Source organism: Dryobates pubescens, chromosome Z (assembly GCF_014839835.1).
Source record: "Dryobates pubescens isolate bDryPub1 chromosome Z, bDryPub1.pri, whole genome shotgun sequence".
Classification (NCBI taxonomy): Eukaryota; Metazoa; Chordata; class Aves; order Piciformes; family Picidae; genus Dryobates; species Dryobates pubescens.
The window spans coordinates 68,848,863-68,866,919 of record NC_071657.1 but is presented as its reverse complement, the minus strand read 5'-3'; the positions used below and the strand labels follow the sequence as shown (position 1 = coordinate 68,866,919).

At 43.2% G+C, this 18,057-nt stretch overlaps 1 protein-coding gene across 1 annotated transcript in view; it reads right to left on the bottom strand.

The window, feature by feature from the left end:
* ZFYVE16 (zinc finger FYVE-type containing 16) overlaps nt 1-18,057 on the bottom strand; it is a 54,105-nt gene that overhangs the window by 7,733 nt on the left and 28,315 nt on the right. The window contains exons 4-11 of the mRNA XM_054177791.1: nt 14,649-14,742; nt 12,343-12,504; nt 11,646-11,758; nt 7,065-7,425; nt 4,686-4,808; nt 4,438-4,593; nt 3,644-3,868; nt 1,939-2,021 (exon numbers count right to left, since the gene is read on the bottom strand). Of these exons, the coding sequence (XP_054033766.1) occupies nt 1,939-2,021; nt 3,644-3,868; nt 4,438-4,593; nt 4,686-4,808; nt 7,065-7,425; nt 11,646-11,758; nt 12,343-12,504; nt 14,649-14,742 (1,317 nt within the window). The remainder of the gene's footprint in view (nt 1-1,938; nt 2,022-3,643; nt 3,869-4,437; nt 4,594-4,685; nt 4,809-7,064; nt 7,426-11,645; nt 11,759-12,342; nt 12,505-14,648; nt 14,743-18,057) is intronic.

Here is an 18,057-nt window from a genome sequence, read left to right as displayed (position 1 = left end):
GTTGTAGCTATATTAAGGATACACATCACAGGTGCCCTTTGCCTCTATCATTTACCACTACCTCAGTCACTGTATCTTTACTCCAGAATTTGCACCCCAGGTAGTTAAAAACAGAACCTCAAGAGAACATTCTGCCGTCATCTTAGAGTGATTTAAACTCCTGCTGCAGTAAGCTAGTCCTGCCAATAAGCATAAATGAACTGCCTGCTTTGAGCAGACATGAGCAACACAGCAATGAAGGAGAATTAGAAAATAGCTGAAAATAACTCCATAGAAGCCCCCTTCAGCAGCAACACAACATTAAGACTTCTCTTAAGTCCAAGGATGCAATTCCACATTAGTACTGGCACTTCACCTATCAGGCAGGGGGTTGCCTCAGGTATTTAAGATTCCTTCATTAAGAAAACACATGGTGCAACTTCTCTCACTGATACCTCATGTACAGGACATCAACAGTGACAAAATGAAAAGGGGGCCAAAGACTGCAGTTTCATCTAGGGTGTAATGGCCTCCAGATTCTTAGGCGAGGATTTAGTGATCAGTTAAATAATACATACAATTCTTTCCATATCCTTAACACTGTCATAAAAAGTGGTATAGGGCCAAATTTTAGAAGAGGCAGGTTAATGGTCAGAAGTACATGCCTACTCAAAGTTTAAATCTGGAATTTTGCCATCCTAACGCTTCTACAGGGTAGGTGTCAAGAGGATGGGGCCAAGCTCTTTCAGTGGTGCCCAGTGATGGGACAAGGGACAATGATCACAAACTGGAATATAGGAAATTTCACCTAATCACAAAGAAAATCCTTTCCTGTGAGGGTAGCAAAGCACTGGTACAGGCTGTCCAGAGAGGTTGTGGAGTTTCCTTTTCTGAAGGGATTCAAAACATGTCTGGATTCATTCCTGCAGAACCTGTTCTAGGTGAACCTGCTTTAGGGAAGTTGGACCATATGATCTCCAGAGTTCCCCTTCCAACCACTACCATTCTCTGATTTTGGCCTCAAGTTGTGCCAGGTGAGGTTCAGGTTGGGTATTAGGAAAAATTTCTTCACAGATACAGTTATCAAGCACTGCAAAGGCTGCCCACTGAAGTGGGACTCACATTCCCTGGAGGTATTTAAAAGATGCTTGGATGGGGTGCTTAGGGGAATGGTTTACAGAATAGAATACAGAATTAACCAGGTTGGGAAAGACCTCAGAGATCATCAAGTCCAACCTGTCACCCAACACCATCTAATCAACTAAACCATGGCATCAAGTGCCTCATTCGCAACAGCGGCTTATCAGTAGTTGTGGGATTGCATGCTTAAGGTGGGCAGCTGGACTTATCACAAAGGTCCCTTCCAACTTCAGTAGTTCTATGATTCTGTGACTCTGTAAAACAAAATTATTTGTGCAACAGAGGGAAAAATTCCTCAAGGAAGGGCATAAATTGCAGACTTGACTTATTCTGACGATTTTGCCAAACATTTCATAAATTTCTTCGCGTAAGACGGTCAGACTGTTTAACTGTGGTAAGGTTTAAGTTACTGTGACAAAGTAAATACTAGTACAGCTAGACCATGGCATTTGCCTGTCAAATCTTCACATTTAAAAAGCATCACACTTCAGACTAGAATTACTGCACCACACCAATGCCTAGAAGAGAAAAATGCAACAGAACAAGTACCAGCTTCAATGTAAACAACAACGTTTTTCTCAACTATTTAAAGCCATTTCTTACTACCAGAACTAATGTGTAACAATATAATGTGAAAGGTGCAGCTTTCCTCACTCTCTCCTGCTTGTTTGTAAGGAAGTTTCAAGTCAGGTATGAAGAACAAAAGTAATCACCCTTTATCATTGTCAAAAATAACTGCTTTCTAGAGTGAGAGTTCTGAGGATATGTTACATAATCTAAATTACAGTATGAAGGGAAGAGAAAAAACCTTTTACTTACACCAAGTACTTGAAAAACTGTGAATCCCAGCTCTGTAAATACTGGTTTCCGCTTTCTGACACTTAGTAGAGGCACTGGAAGCACTAGGGTCATGGATGAAAAGGGAAAAGGTCAGTGTTTACCTATCACCCACTGGAAGGCTTGCTAATCTGTGTACTTACTGCTAACTGCAGCTATAGCTTATGCTTCTTAATCTCCATATCAAAGAATCCAAATTAACTAGAGCCCCTGTCTGGTTCTCTGTCATGGGCTGTTGCTCAGCCCACTGCATGGTTTCCCTACCCACAGTGCTTTGTCAGCTGTGTTCTTTGCGATAGGAGATGTAGATGGAAACATCATGGATTTAGTCTTTAGGTCACCAGCTGTGTGAGAGGTTGCCAGGCTTCATACTTGCTTGAATAAGAAAACTGTTTATATCTTCTACAACAATGCTCTCATACCAAGTGAAGTATCACTTAGTACTGGTAAGCAAGAACAGAGCAAATGAGGATGTTCATACAAAGAACACATTTGCAAGTTCCACTACTGCAATGGGACACCCATACAGATGGAAACTAGGGAAGGCAAAGAGATGCAAGAGTTCACAGACCACAATATGAAGCCTTTTGTAAACAAAACTGTCAGGACTGTAAGGTTAAAGATGTGAAACTGGTAACAAAAAAGAGAAGTAGCTTGGAAAGAGAAAGCAAAATATTAAAGAAGCTACCATCATTGTCAACATGCAGACAGAAACCTGGACAGCAGAAATCCACCACCAACCCCAAAAAACCAAGTGAGTGATACATATTTGTGGACTTGGAGCTAGTAGAATTTAAGGCTTATTTACAAAAAAATTCATTCAGGTCATGAAATTTGTGTATGGTAATTTTTTTTAATCTATTTCACCTAAGCAAGTGCTGCATGCTGCACGTTCTCTAATGCCCTGCTACTACTCCATAAGCAGCAGTGCAACACAAAACCGCACCTGTATGGCTAACTTAGGTGTTGGCATTATTCAAGCAAGTACACAAGCTGCTCTAGAAGGCCTTTAGGACAGTATCTAATTTCAGGTCTTGCTCGTGCTAGCTTTATCTGTTCCTCAGGGCACTAGGAATCTGCATAAATACTTTCTTTTGATGAACCTGGAGCAGTCTTGCAGTGACAGAGATGCACACTAACTGGATGGGGAAGCATCAGCCTGCAACAGACTGTGGAAAGTCTCTGCACAACCTCTGGTCGTTCATGTTCCACGGTCTCCATCCACCTCTTTGAAAGAATGCCTGCTGCATTTTTACAGGCCCAAAGATTAAAAATGTATTAATTGGTAAGTTATCTTTATAAGGACTGAATACTTCTATCCATTCTATGAAGTAGTAATACTTTGATGATATACTCATGTTCAGATACTTAATTTAAAAAACTCAATTCATCAGCTGTAGATTTGGTTTATTAACTTCCCTTCAAATCACGCTCCTGTGCCAACAAGTGTCAGACAGATTCTACTGCTGTGAGTTTGGATTTCATAGCTTTCTCATTAGCTAAGAGGAGAAAAAAATAATAAATCAAGGAAGTCTAGCAGGACAATGACTTCCCATGTATGAAACTTCGGTCTTGCTTGAGTGTAAAACAAAATCCTGCAAAGATTAAGTAGTTTTCTTGTCTAAACACCTTGTATTTTCCAGTAGTGATTTTACATTTATACAGGTTTCAAAATGTTAACACTTACTCCCAAATTCTGCTCCCAAGCTCAGCAATAACCTGCTTGGAAAAACTTTCAGCCAGGGTACTTCCAGCTTATGGATGAGAATGCCACAGAGATAGGGTTTGTCTGGTAGAATCTGCTCATCAAATTTCTGGAAAGTTGGGGAAACAAACAGGAATCCTCCCCAGTCTTCTGTACCAAAGAACTTTTCAGTAAATGTAATATTTCCCATGTTTTTTATTAAATTTCCTGTAGAAAGAGGAAAAGCATCTTTGTACATCTGGGTAAGTAATACACTATGGCAAGAAAACTAATCCAACCAGTGGTCCCTGACAGACATGTAAGCTACACAGCATCTCTCACATCTTCCCAGAAGTCTGACAGATACCTAAACCTGAGAGCTCTATATAGTTACTAATTGAATGAACTTTTAATATGAAACTAGGTTTTTCCAAACAAATCCTCAAACCACCGTTCCAGCAGACACTAGTTGATGATCTGCTATTAACATGCCTCAGATATGCTTCTAACAAATGAAGTTCTAAATGTCACTGACTGAAAGACTTGTATCCACAGTCTCCATCACAGTATGACTGAATGACATAAAAAAAAAACTACCAACAGGATGTTTGCAGAAGTGTGAAACAAAACCCTCTTTCTTTTTTTCTCTCCCTGTTGCTTGTTTAGAACCCAAGGCTAAGACCAGAATTATTAGGCACCCACAAACACTTCTGAGAAAAATTAGGTATTGACTTGCAGCTTTAAATATCAGCAAGAAGATACTAGAAAGCACTGAGTCAGCCATTCAGGTTACATACCATTCATGGCACCCTTATAGATGTCAATAAATAATTTTAACATGTCAGACGGAAACATTTCTTCTTCTGGCAAACACTGCAACAGAACGATAACTTCCGCCTGACCCAAGCCATGTAGTCCAGTCGTTGAGAAATACCAGCACTTTACGGAACAATCTGTAATTAAAAAGACAGACACACCACAATAATGTTGTTCTACCACAAAAAGAAAGCTGGATTTAATGGAAACAAAAACGTGCGCTACTTACAAGTCATGCGCTTGACATTTACAAGCAAGTTTGCATTTAGGATGAAAGTTACTGGGTAAGGACTGCCTTCCACAAGGAGAAAGATGACCCGCTGGCGAGACGGCTGCTTGTCCACCAGAGGATCTAAATGATTTCATGCACAATTTAGTTCAACATATCAGGCAACTACTTAAAAGAAGAATTACAGCTCAAAGCATAGCAAATACTGTCCCATCTTGTTTTAAGAGGGTGGTAATTACTCTCAAATTTAGACCCACCACAGAGCTATCACAGAGCTATCAATAATTAGCTTATTAGCCTAAGTGTATAAAAACAAGGCAGTGGAGGCCACTGATAAGCAGAGTCCCTCAGGGATCAGTCCTGGGACCAGGCTTGTTCAACATCTTTGTGGGTGCCATGGACAGTGGCATTGAGTGCACCCTCAGCAAGTTTGCTGATGACACCAAGCTGTGTGGTGCAGCAGACACGCTGGAGGGAAGGGAGGCCATCCAGAGGGACCTGGACAGGCTGGAGAGGTGGGCACAAGCCAACCTCATGAGGTTCAACAAGACCAAGGGCAGGGTCCTGCAGCTGGGTCAAGGCAATCCCAGGCACAAATCCAGGCTGGGCAGTGACTGGCTGGAAAGCAGCCCTGAGGAGAGAGACTTGGGGGCGTGCTGGTGGACGAGAAGCTCAACATGAGCTCTCAGTGGCTTTCTGGGCTGCAAGTGCACAATCAGATCCTGGGCTGCATCAAGAGAAGTGTGGCCAGCAGGTCAAAGGAGGTGATTCTCCCCCTCTACTCACCTCTGGCCAGAGACCCCAGCTGGAGTGCTGCCTCCAGTTTTGGAGCCCCTATTACAAGAGGGATCTGGAGGTGCTGGAAGGTGTCCAGAGAAGGGCCACGAGGATAATAATAATAAAACAGGTTGGAGGAGACTTTCAAGATCATCGTGCCCAACCCATCAACCAATCCAACCCACCTAAACAACTAAACCATGGCACCAAGCATCCCATCAAGTCTCCTCCTGAACACCTCCAATGATGGTGACTCCACCACCTCCCCAGGCAGCCCATTCCAATGGGCAATCACACTCTCTCCTAACATCCAACCTAAACCTCCCCTGCCACAGCCTGAGACTGTGTCCTCTTGTTCTGGTACTGGCTGCCTGGGAGAAGAGACCAACATCCGCCTGTCTACAACTTCCCTTCAGGTAGTTGTAGAGAGCAGTAAGGTCACCCCTGAGTCTCCTCCTCTCCAGGCTGATCAGAGGGCTGGAGCACCTCTCCTGTGAGGACAGACTGAAGGATTTGGGGCTGTTCAGTCTGGAGAAGAGAAGGCTCCAAGGTGACCTCATTGTGGCCTTCCAGTATCTGAAGGGGGCCTCCAAGAAGGCTGGGGAGGGACTTCTCAGGATGTCAGGTAGTGATAGGACTAGGGGGAATGGAATGAAGCTGGAGGTGAGGAGATTCAGGCTGGACATGAGGAGGAAGTTCTTCACCGGGAGAGTGGTGAAGCCCTGGAATGGGTTGTCCAGGGAGGTGGTTGTGGCGCTGTCCCTGGAAGTGTTTAAGACCAGGCTGGATGAGGCTCTGTCCAGCCTGATGTAGTGTGGGGTGTCCCTGCCCATGGCAGGGGGGTTGGAAGGAGATGATCCTTGTGGTCCCTTCCAACCCTGACTGATACTATGAACTTGTAACAGAAGTGCACACAGCTGGGGAGGGGTTTGGAACACAAGCCCTATGAGGAGAGGCTGAGGGAGCTGGAGGAGGCCTGGGGGAGACATTGCTGTCTACAACTACCTGAAGGGAGGTTGCATACAGGTGGTGGCTGATCTCTTCTCCCAGGCATCCAGCACCAGAACAAGAGGACACAGTCTCAAGCTGCACCAGGGGAGGTTTAGGCTGGATGTTAGGAAGAGATTTTTCATAAAGAGAGTGATTGCCCATTGGAATGTGCTGCCTAGGGAGATGGTTGAGTCACCATCACTGGAGGTGTTTAGGAGGAGACTGGATGGGATGCTTGGTGCCATGGTTTAGTTGATTAGATGGTGTTGGATGATAGGTTGGACTCGATCTCAAAGGTCTCTTCCAACCTGGTTTATTCTATTCCATTCTAACATTCATTAGGTAACTATTGAGTAATTGTGTATACAGTCTCCTCATCCATATACTGGTAAGCACCATCAGTGAGCATCCACTACTATAATGCATTTAAGAGATGAAGCATTCTCTTCTTGAAATCAACCTTATTAATAATGCACGTTACATTATCAAACAATTCAGTGTGCAGCAAATAAATATTAGAATTATACTGAAAGAAAAATTATACACACATAAGTTTGTACTTAGAAATCTTGTATGAAGAGAATAAATATTAACAATTTTCTCTAATTTTACCTTTTCCTTTCTCCCTCACTGCAAGCAGTAGCGGTGGCAGTTGATCTCCATCACGAACAAGGCTGATTGCTTTACTGACACAATTTTCAACACCACAGAGTTTTCTGTAACGGGAAGGGCTGGGTGATGTAACACCTGCAGCCTGAGGAACTGAACTGTAACTAGTGCTCGCAGCTTCTGCAGTAGGATGCCGCTTTTTGGTGTGTTTTTGTGCTGCCTTGACTGGGCGTGCAACAGCTTGCGGTGCACCAGATGAAGAGAAAGAAGATGGTAATTTCTTCATTCTTGTAACTAGATTAACTTTTTGAACAGGTTTTGGATTCACGTTAGTTGATACATTATCTGCCTTTGGTTTTGCAGCCTGTGAAGAAGAAAAATTGAGAAGTCCACACTCTTGTCACACAAGAGCTAAACTTCTACTACTGGCATTCCAGAAGCAAAGAGAAAAGTAAGTTTATTATATATACTGAGAGTGCATTTCCAGTCAACAAGGGGAAAAGACACCAAATCTCTCCTGGATCTTCCCTCCCACCATGCCATCTTTAGAAGTTACATTAGGAGAAGATTCATCATTAATTTATTGGTTCAGGAACACAAAATTCCTATCACAGTGCTGAAGATTAATTCCTGAGCATACAACAGTGAGATCTAACACAATCAACAATAAACCAAGTACTCTCCAGGAGTCTGTTTAGCATTACCATTTCCCTACTCACAGCTACTGAACACAGCCATCACAAGGATCTGCAAATGTATTTCTATTTTTGCATTATCTACTGATAACTGAGTCCAGCATTTTGTAGTCTGATTAACTTCTAGTTTGGAGTCCAACCTATGCTGCACCCCCAGCAAAACAGTAGGATAAACTATAGGCGCAGGCACATTAGAATATGAGCTGTCAAAAAATCCAAAACATCATGAGGTGTGCCACTGCCTTTCAAGTAAGCCAAAAAGTAATAATGAACAATCCTAACACTCTGTGCTTGCTATGTAATAGTAGTCCTGGTATTTCATCAGCTTCCAGCAAATACTGTAAAAGAGAATACATACCAGGAGGGAAAAAAACATATAAAGAAAAGGAAAAAAAAAATGCAAGGAGGTCATGGGAGTGGTGAGGGGAAAAACAACAAGGAACCCCCAAAACAGCACCCCACAAACAGGAGAGAAAAACATGATTAGATTGGCCTCTGACAGACTTCTTTGTCATGCATTTACTAGTGTTTTCATAATAGTTTATACTTCTGACCTGCATTGCATCCTGTGGCAGTATGTTCAGGATTATGTGCTACCTTGTAAAGCCCATCCCTTGCCTTGAGGCTGCAGTGTGGTAGTTCTGTTTGAGCTTCTGAAGCTGCATATAAGAACCTGATGGTATGGTTCTTGTTTTCCACCCACTTTGCCCATGCTGCTTTTAATTTTAGGTATTGCTCCCTTTTTTGCATGTGGAAATAATCTAGTCCTTCCCCAAAATGCAAGACAGGTTGTACCTTTTTATTACTGCAACTTATTGGAGCCTTTTTTCAAATGAAATCACATTCACTCTTAATCCATTCTTGATGAATTAAGGCTGATTTACATGCTATACACCCAGTAACTGTTCAGATCCTCCATATACATATAATAATGATCTGGTCCTGTTCTTAGCTTTACTAATTTATTTTACAAACTGTTGAACACTGTTAGAATAATAGAATTTATCAGTTGAGAGAGCACTTCAGAGATATGTTCTACTTTAAAAAGGCTCCACTGAGGAATCTCTTCACAACAAATTGCTTTCCTCAAGAAACCTAAAAGATTTTCTTGTTAAGTGCAACTAGTTCAACATCAAGAATATGCTCTGTTCAGCCAGGTAGTGGAGCTGAAAGAGGAGGTGGAAAGCTTAAGAGGAATCAGAGTGTGAGAAGGAAATAGATTGGTGGAGCCATACTCTGCAGCAAAGACAGCAAGTGAAGGCTTGACAAGAAGCAGAGGACTCCCTCCCCTCTTGCCATCAAGCAGAAGAAGAGAACCTAAGGAGAGCAGGGAACAGAGTGAATTCCCTCTTTGGAAAAGCAAGTGAATCCTCTTCTGGCCACTCTCACCTTTGCAGCTGCCCTTGCACAACAGGTATGGGACTTTGGAACTTGAGCACCAAGCAAATGAAGACGCAGACAAAGGTCCATCCAGGGGTGAGTCACTCACCCCAAGGCCTTAGGACTACTTCAGTTAAGAAAAAAAGGGAGAGTAATTGTGATGGGTGAAACCCTTCTGAGGCTAACAGAGGACCCTGTATGTTGACTAGACCCATACCACAGGGATGTCTGCAGCCTCCCTGAGGCATGGACGTCACTAGGAAACTGGCCTACTGATTATTATTTGGTATTGGTTACAGAAAGAAGTCCAAATGTAATTAAAAAGGACTTCAAGGCTTTGGGTTGATTGGTTGAAGGCTCAGGTGGACAAATATTGTTCCCATCAATCCCTCAAGGGGCAGCAAAGAATACTGAAAGAGGGAGAAAAACACACCTGTTGAACACATGGCTCAGAGGCTGGTGTCACCGACAGAATATTTGGGTTTTTTTAATCGTGGGTAGTTTATATGGCACCTGGCCTGATGGTGACAAATGGACACCAATATCAGAGGAAAAAGGATCCTCATGCATGAGTTGGCAGGCTCATTGGAAGGACTCTATACTGGGTGCACAGAGGGAAGGGGATAGAAACAGGCTCACTAGAGTTAAGCCTAAGGGCAACATGGTAGTGTTGCCCAGCTCAAGTGCATCTACACAAATGCATGCAGCAGAGACAACGAACAAGAGAAGCTGGAAGACATCGTGCAGCAGGACAGCTATGGCATAGTCACCATCACAGAAACATGGTGGGATGACTGTGATGACTGGAGTGCTGCAATGATGCCTTTAAGCTCTTCAGAAAGGACAGGCAGGAAAGGACAGGTACTGGATTGGCTCAATATGTTAGGGAATGTTTTGACTGTGTAGACCTCAAGGACTGTGATAGTGTGGTTGAATGCTTATGGGTGAGGATGGAAGGCCAACATGGTCTTTTGTGAGTCTGTTACAGATCACCTAACCAGGATGAAGAGGTTGATTAAGTGTTCTATGGAGTGCTGACAGAAGTCTCCAAATTGACAGCCTTTGTTCTCGTAGAGGACTTCAAATACAAGAGAGCAGAGGGAGAGTCCAGGAGGTTCCTGGAGTGTGTGGAAGGTTATTTCATGACTCAGCTGTTGAGTCCACCAGGGAAAGTGCCATAACAGATCTGCTATTTACTAACAGAGAAGGACTGGTAGGTGATGGGGTGGTGGAAGGCTGTCTTTGGCTTAGCAACCACAAAGTAATATTGCTCTCAATTCTTGGTAAAGTAAGGAGTGGGGTGAGCAAAACCACTACTGTGGATTTCTGGAGGGTAGACTTTGGCCTGTTCTGGTCACTGGTTGAGAGAGTTCCCTGCAAGACAGTCCTGAAAGACAAAGTCCAGGGAGGATGGACATTTTTCAAAAAGGAGCTTTGAGGCACAGGAGCAAGCTGTTCTGTAAGGAACTGACAGGGAAAATGACTGGCCATGCTGAACAGGAAGCTTTTGCTGGGGCTTAAGAGGGGAGCTTACCACCTTTGGAAGAAGGGGAAGGCTACTCAAGAGGAGTACAGGGATCTAGTCAGGGTATGCAGAAAGAACATTAGGAAGGCAAAAGCCCAAATAGAACTCATTCTGGCCAGTGTAGCAAGAGAAAATAAAATATGTTTTTCACAAATACATTTACAACAAAAAGAGAGCCAAGCAATATCTCCATCCCCTAATGGATGCAAAGGGGATTACTGCCACCAAGGATGAGGTGACCTCCCTAGTGGATGAGGGAAAGGCTATGGGTGTTGCATACCTAGACTTCAGTAAAGCATTTGATGCTGGCAGCTCATGTTTCAGACAGCTGTATGCTGGTGTTGGCCTCTTCTCCCAAGTAACTAACAGGACAAGTGGTAATGGCCTCAGCCTGTGTCAGAAGTTCAGAATGGGTATTAGGAACAGTTTCTTTACTGGAAGAGTAGTGAGGCATTGGAACAGGCTGCTCAGGGAAGAGGTGGAGTCACCATTCCCGGAGATGCTGAAAAACCAAGTAGATGTTTTACTTCAGGACATGGTCTATTGGTCAGGAAGACAATGGAAGAAGGTTGCACTTAACTCAGTGGTCTTTTCCAACCTTAATGAATTTACAATTCTATGCTCTATTGCAAAAAAGTGAATCAGTTCAATATCACTTCACATTAAAAGCAATACACAGTTTTTGGTGCACCCTATAATGCAGTACTGTAGGACAATCATCCAGAGAAGTGTGGCCAGAAGGTTGAACAGTGTAGATGGGGAGAATCACCTCTCTCTTGTGAGACCCCACTTGGAGTACTGTGTCCAGTTCTGGAACCCCTATTACAAGAATGACCTGGACATGCTGGAACATGTTCAGAGAAGGGCCATGAGGATGATCAGAGGGTTGGAGCTCCTCTCCTGCGAGGACAGGCTGAGAGAGTTGGGGTTGTTCAGTCTGGAGAACATGTTATATGCATTTCTGGCAAGTCCAGGTTAACTTACATTTGGTGGTAATCTCTGTGCTGTAGATGGAAGTCTTCTTGCATCTTCTGTTTTGGCATCTGAAGGATAACTCACAAAAGTAATCTTCTTCTTCTCTTTTCTGGGACACACATCTAGGAAAGTTTAAGAAAACAACACCAACTTCATATTGTACTGCTCCAATAGCTGAAAGGGATAAAAATTAAGACACTTCTCCTCCCAGCATTTTTATATAGCTTAGGAGATTTCTGGTTTGTGTTGTGACTGTGTCTCACAGTAAAACAACGAACAACCAAACAAACAACAAAAACCAAAATCCAAACAACTGTAAGTAGTAACTTTTCCCTAAACAACTAGTGGTAAGTTTTTTTTTCCTGTGAGACAGTCACAACACAAACCAGAAATCTCTTAAGCTATATAAAAATACTGAAAGTATTACCTACACACTAAAAAATAAATAAATTACAATATAAACATAGAGGACAATGAAAAAAAGTAACATCCACCTTTTGTAAGTGGAGACTAAGACTTAGTCAAGCTCACACATGGCATCAAAAGTGGGAACTAGAAGATGTTTTCCAGTGTCCTGATTCAGAGTTTCCACTTCCCACGAAAAACAGCACTATACTAAGCATACACTGAAGCAATCCTGGTAGTCTTAAGACTATATATATATGTATATATATATATATATGTATATGCACCATGTTTAGCATACCTTCAATTCCGGGTCGTTGAAGTTGTGCCATAGGTGAAGGAGGTGTAGCAAAAATATTAGGTGCCTGGGCTTCCCTGGTAGGTGACTCAGCAGCAGAAAGCTCACAGGAAGTAGTGGAACTGGGTTCAGGATCAGTTGAACTCATCTTTTCAAATGTCTGTGCTGGAGAAAAAAAAAAAACAAAAAAGAACAAAACCCCCAGTGTGGTTGTTTAAGATCTCACAATTTATTTGGTTTCATTTGCAGTATTATGGGCTGGCTTTTCTCAGAAGTAGTGCACAACTTGTAAGGTAGTTAAGGAAAACAAATGCTGAAGCCATTCTACAGAAGAAAATTTAGGTATCTTAATTTCCTATCTACCTACTTGCCTACTTCGCTCTCAGAAAATTGAAACAGACCTTGCTGCTGTTGGAGTGACTACTTTGAACCACACAATCCCTGTACCTTAGTGTAAATACCTCTATCATCACATTAGTCAAAGCCAAACTCCATTCAGGTGGCATTAAAAATCTCTTGTGTTTTCAACTCATTTAAGTATCAACAATGAGCACTACCTTAGTTTTTTCTCCTGATGTTTCCACTAGCAGCTATGTTTCTCTTTCAGTTAAGAAAAGTTCATCTTATGATTCATTACTGAAGCAGTTTTAAAAGTACCAGGACAGAAAGCTACCTAAAATGGACAGGCAAATAACCAGTGAAAATAAACAACCATATGGCTTTAAGTGCAGAGAAGAATACTGTGGAGGGAAGATCACTGTTTTCTAGACTCCTGGCACAGATGACCCAACAGCTAAATTTTATATAATACAGTCCTATGGAATTCAGGCAGTGGGGTCTATTTTTTTGTTGTTGTTGTTGAGATTTATTTGTTTGTTTTTTCCCCCCCACAAACCATCAACTAAACACATTGCCACTTCAACTTAAAATAAGAGCTGCAATCCAGCTAAGCACTACAACTATCCTTGTTCTTGTTCCAACCAAGTGTCGTGGCTAAAACCTATGAAACACCACGCAAGTGCTTGCTCACTCAATACACACCTCCAGCTTCTGCCTGCTAATGCCACACATCCCCAGCTGCTTGTCATCTCCCAGCCACCCCTTGCTCAGCCAGCACAACCCCGCAGCCTGCCACACGCTCCTGCCACACACTACCCAGACAAAGCCGCCCCAGCCTCTTCTTGCCTCCCAGCCACTGCTTGCTCACTCAGCACCTGCCCACCCCAGATGCCTCTTGCTCACCTGACACAGCTCCTCAGATGCTGACTGCTAACCCTACAGTCCCCCACTTCTCCTTGCCCTCCCAGCCATTCCTTACTCACCCCACCCAACCTCACAGTTTCTTCTTGCCTTCTAGGGACCCCTTGCCCATGACACACCCACCCCCAGCCACTCCTTGCTCACTGTACACAGCACCCCAGCCACTGAATGCTAACCCCACATGTCCCCCAGCATCTTTTTGCTCCCCAGCCACTCCATGCTCACCCTACACCCCCTCAAACCCATTGCTTGCTGACTCTGCACACCCACCAGCCCCTGCTTGACCCCCACCCCACAGCCACTGGCTGCTTACTCCACACACACTCCGGAGCTGCTACTTGCTTAGCCCACGCCCCCTCCTGATGCTCCTTGCACTCTAGCTACTGCTTGCTCTCCCCACAACCCAACCCCACTGCTGCTTCCCCACCCACAAGCTGCTCCTTGCTCCCCCCACACCTCCCCATACCCTCTCTGCCTTGGAGAATGAGTGAGAGATTGGAAGGGTAAGGGCAAGACGACTTGAGATACAAATTAGTTATTGAAAGATAATTAAATCAGAATAATAATATTAGTAATAAGAATATAGAAATAAGTGGTGCACAATGGCAATTGCTCACTGTCCTCTGGCCAGTGCCCAATATTTCTGGTGTGTGATCCCCTAAGAGAATAATGCTGACACCACAGCCTGGGAAGAGTGGTACTCCTCATCTATATACACTGACTATGATGTATGATTGAGAATGTTCCACTGGTCAGTTTTGGTCCAGTTCTTACTACTGTTGCAGCATCCACACTGAACCATATGATCCCTGTACCTCAGTGTAAATAACCTCTATAACAATTCTCACACTTAATCCCAAACACAGCACTACCAAGAAGAAAAAGTTGCTCTCTTTCCAGGCAAACCACAGGCACTCAGAAATAGGAAAAAAAATACACATCTTAAATTAGTGAAGCTCCTAAAAAAGACTAAAGCCATATTAGCTCTGTCTATTCTGTAATTATTGCTGCATTTGTTCATTAAAAAAAACTTTTTTTTTTTTTTTTACCTTTAATAGAATCCAAGCAGCCAGTACAGACCCTTGCTTCCTTTTCCAAGAATTGTAGTTTGTATTTTTGTTTGCAACAGCCACCACAAAAAACCTGAGGCAGAAAAAGATAGTGTTACATATTACAGATGTCAGCAGGTGAAGATATTTATTATGTTATACAGCAAAGTTATATAGTCTACCAGAAGGCACATGTGTCACATCTTAATTGATTACTTTCTACTGGCATGCATGTAATTAAGGCATACAATAAGTCAAAATAACAAAACAATATTTTAATACATCCAACCAAATTCTGCCTAATTTCTCTCCTTCAGCTACAAGGGGTTTACATGCTTTTCTGAGTAAAAGAGTAAACATAGCCTTCTCTAATTTGAGCAAAGGCAAATCTTCACAGCCTTCCAAAGCTACCCAAAACCAACCTTTTCCAACATTTCCCCTGTTTTCTATTTCTAATAGTGATTGACCCTTCTAACATTCTTTGCATACATAGAAGGAAACAACACAGCAAAAGTTCTGCAACACAGCGTGTTTAACAGACTGATGTAACCCATAGAAGATACAATGCTCAGGCTGTACAAATTAGCTCATTCTAACACAACTGGCATAATACATGGTTAAAGACAGAAAAACTTACAGCTCATTTCAGTAACAAGCTCATACTCCTTTGCTCCTTTGAAATGCTATAGCACACAGTCTTAAACTGTGTGGCCGTTTGACGCTGTGCCTTTAAGGAAGGGGCACACTGGCTAAATGTTTGTAAAATATTTTGGTTTTCTAAACAAATTTCATTGGTAGGATTGTGGGAGGAGAGATTGGACCCAGGGGAGTTGGGAACTTTCTCTCAGTCTTCCTTCCTTCGCTGTCCCTCTCGGCTGGATCTGCTTCTGGGATTCTGGCCAACTAAGATAAGATACTAACTCCCTGTGCAAGGCCTTTATTCCTTTCCTGCCCTGTTAACCGTCCTCGTCTCTTCTTCTACCTCTTTGGGGGAGAAGGGAGGTAGGGGGGTGAAGGGGGCACAGGGGGAAGCCCCCTCTGTGGGGGGTCTGGTTTCTGGTTGAGTTCATTTGCTGTATATTCCTGTATATACTGTAAAATACCTGTATTTGTTGTGTTACATATAATCTGTTTCCTTGTAAAATATACTCTCATTTCTCCGACTGGGTTTAGCCGTGGTCTCTTTCTCAGTGGGGGAGGGAAAGCAGAGCCTTTCCTTTCAAACCACCACACATTATCACTTGTATCGTCTTAATTATCATATTATAATCCATTACTAATTATGATAATTAATATATGCTTATTATTACTTGATATACCATATTATAATTACTAAATACTTATCATGAATACTCATTATACATTATGCTTACTGTTAAAACTACTAAAAACATCAAAATAACAAAACTACTAGCAACATCAAAATCTCTACAGTACCTTACGATCAGAAATAACGAAACTTAGCGGCGCTGCTTTAAATCAGAACACAACTATGGCAGACAAGAGAGTCCTCTCAGAAGGAGAAGGTGGGGAGAAAGGAGGGAGGGGCACTCACAGGGTCAGCGAAGCCGCCTAGAAGTAGGGGGGAGAGGGGAGGGGCGAAGGGGGAGAACACCACAAAATTCACAGCAGCTGCACTTCCAGGCAGCCTTCAGCTGAAACGCAGTTATCTCTTGATGGCACGGAGAGTTCAGCGGGAGGCGATAGCCGCGATTTTGAGCTTAAGTGATGGTTTTGATCCTGAAACTCGAGACGATTAGAGGGGACGCCATTGTTTCTTCTTCACTTCCTATTGCTGGATGTTAGTACCTGCAACTTACAGTAGCCTTTCTTAAAAGTACACAAACGAATCCAGCAATCAGTGTTTCTTACAGGCTTCTAGGACAGCTATCTTCTCCCAAGTCACACCTTTCGCTTAAAATGTCCCCCTTGCCCACAATTAAAACACGTTTGAGAACTTTTAAGAGTTAGCCCGGGGACCGGGGAGCACCCCCGTCCCCGACCCTCCCGGCTAACTCTTAAAAGGGGGGTCTAGCAGCAGGGGCAGGGGGTAGCAGGCTGCTATTGCTGCTGGTCAGGCACCAGCACCTGCATCTCTTTTTATGAAGATACGAGTAGCGACTCCCACTACCAACTTATTTTACGCGCTCACCGACAAAGTGGTTCCAACCCCCAAGGATTACCCCAACTACTCACCTCTGCTCCACGGTTCTGCAGATTCTCTTCTTCTTTCTTTTCCGGAGGTGTCTCGAATTTTTATTTCTCTCTTTTTTCTTTTTTCCGCCCCCCCACCCCAATTTTTAATTTTCATGTCTGGACATTCTATTCTATACTCATCTTAAACTAAGTTGGGGAGACTCACCGGTACTGGGCTTCCCTTCTGGCTTAATCAGTCAATAAACTAATCTCAGAGATGATGCGATGCTGATGAGCACGCCTCAAATTTTCTGCAGTTCCAAATCTTCTGTTGCGGGTTCAAGTGGGAGCTGTAACGTGTAGCCGCTCACGGTGTACGTTCAGGAGCCACCGCTAGTTGTAATATAGATGTTCTAGTGACCCTGAGCACAGCTCCCAGGATAAGATTTAAGAGAGTTGAAGACGTTTATTCCGTTACGCAGCACAGTTATATAGACTACCAGAAGGCACACGTGTCACATCTCAATTGGTTATTTTCCGCTGGCATGCGTGTAATTAAGGCACACAATAGGTCAAAATAACAAAACAATATTTTAACACATCCAACCAAATTCTGCCTAATTTCTCTCCTTCAGCTACAAGGTGTTTACATTGCTTTCTGAATCAAACACTAAAAACAGCCTTCTCTAATTCAAGCAAAGGCAAATCTTCACAGCGTTCCAAAGCTATACGAAAACAATCCTTCTCCTACAGGACCTCAAGAGATCATTGCGTCCAACCCCCCTTGCCAAAGCAGAACCACCTGGGGTAGTCCACACAGGAATGCATCCAGGTGGGTTTTGAAAGTCTCCAGAGAAGGAGACTCCACAACCTCCCTGGGCAGCCTGTTCCAGGGCTCCATCACCCTAAATGTGAACAAGTTGCTCCTCATGTTGAGGTGAAATCTTCTATGTTCAAGCTTGAACCCTCTGTTCCTTGTCTTATTACTGTGCACCACCAAAAAGAGCTTGGCCCTCTCCTTAACATCCACCCCTCAGATATTTATATTTATTATACACATTGATGAGATCCCCTCTCAGTCTTCTCAAGATTAAACAGCCCCAGGGATCTGAGTCTTTCTTCACATGGGAGATGTTCAAGTCCCCTAATAATCCTCGTGGCTCTCTGTTGGATTCTATCCAGCAGTTCTGTCTTTCTTGAACTGGGGACCCCAAAACTGGACACAGTATTCCAGGTGTGGTCTCAGCAGGGCAGAGTAGAGAGGCTGAAGAAC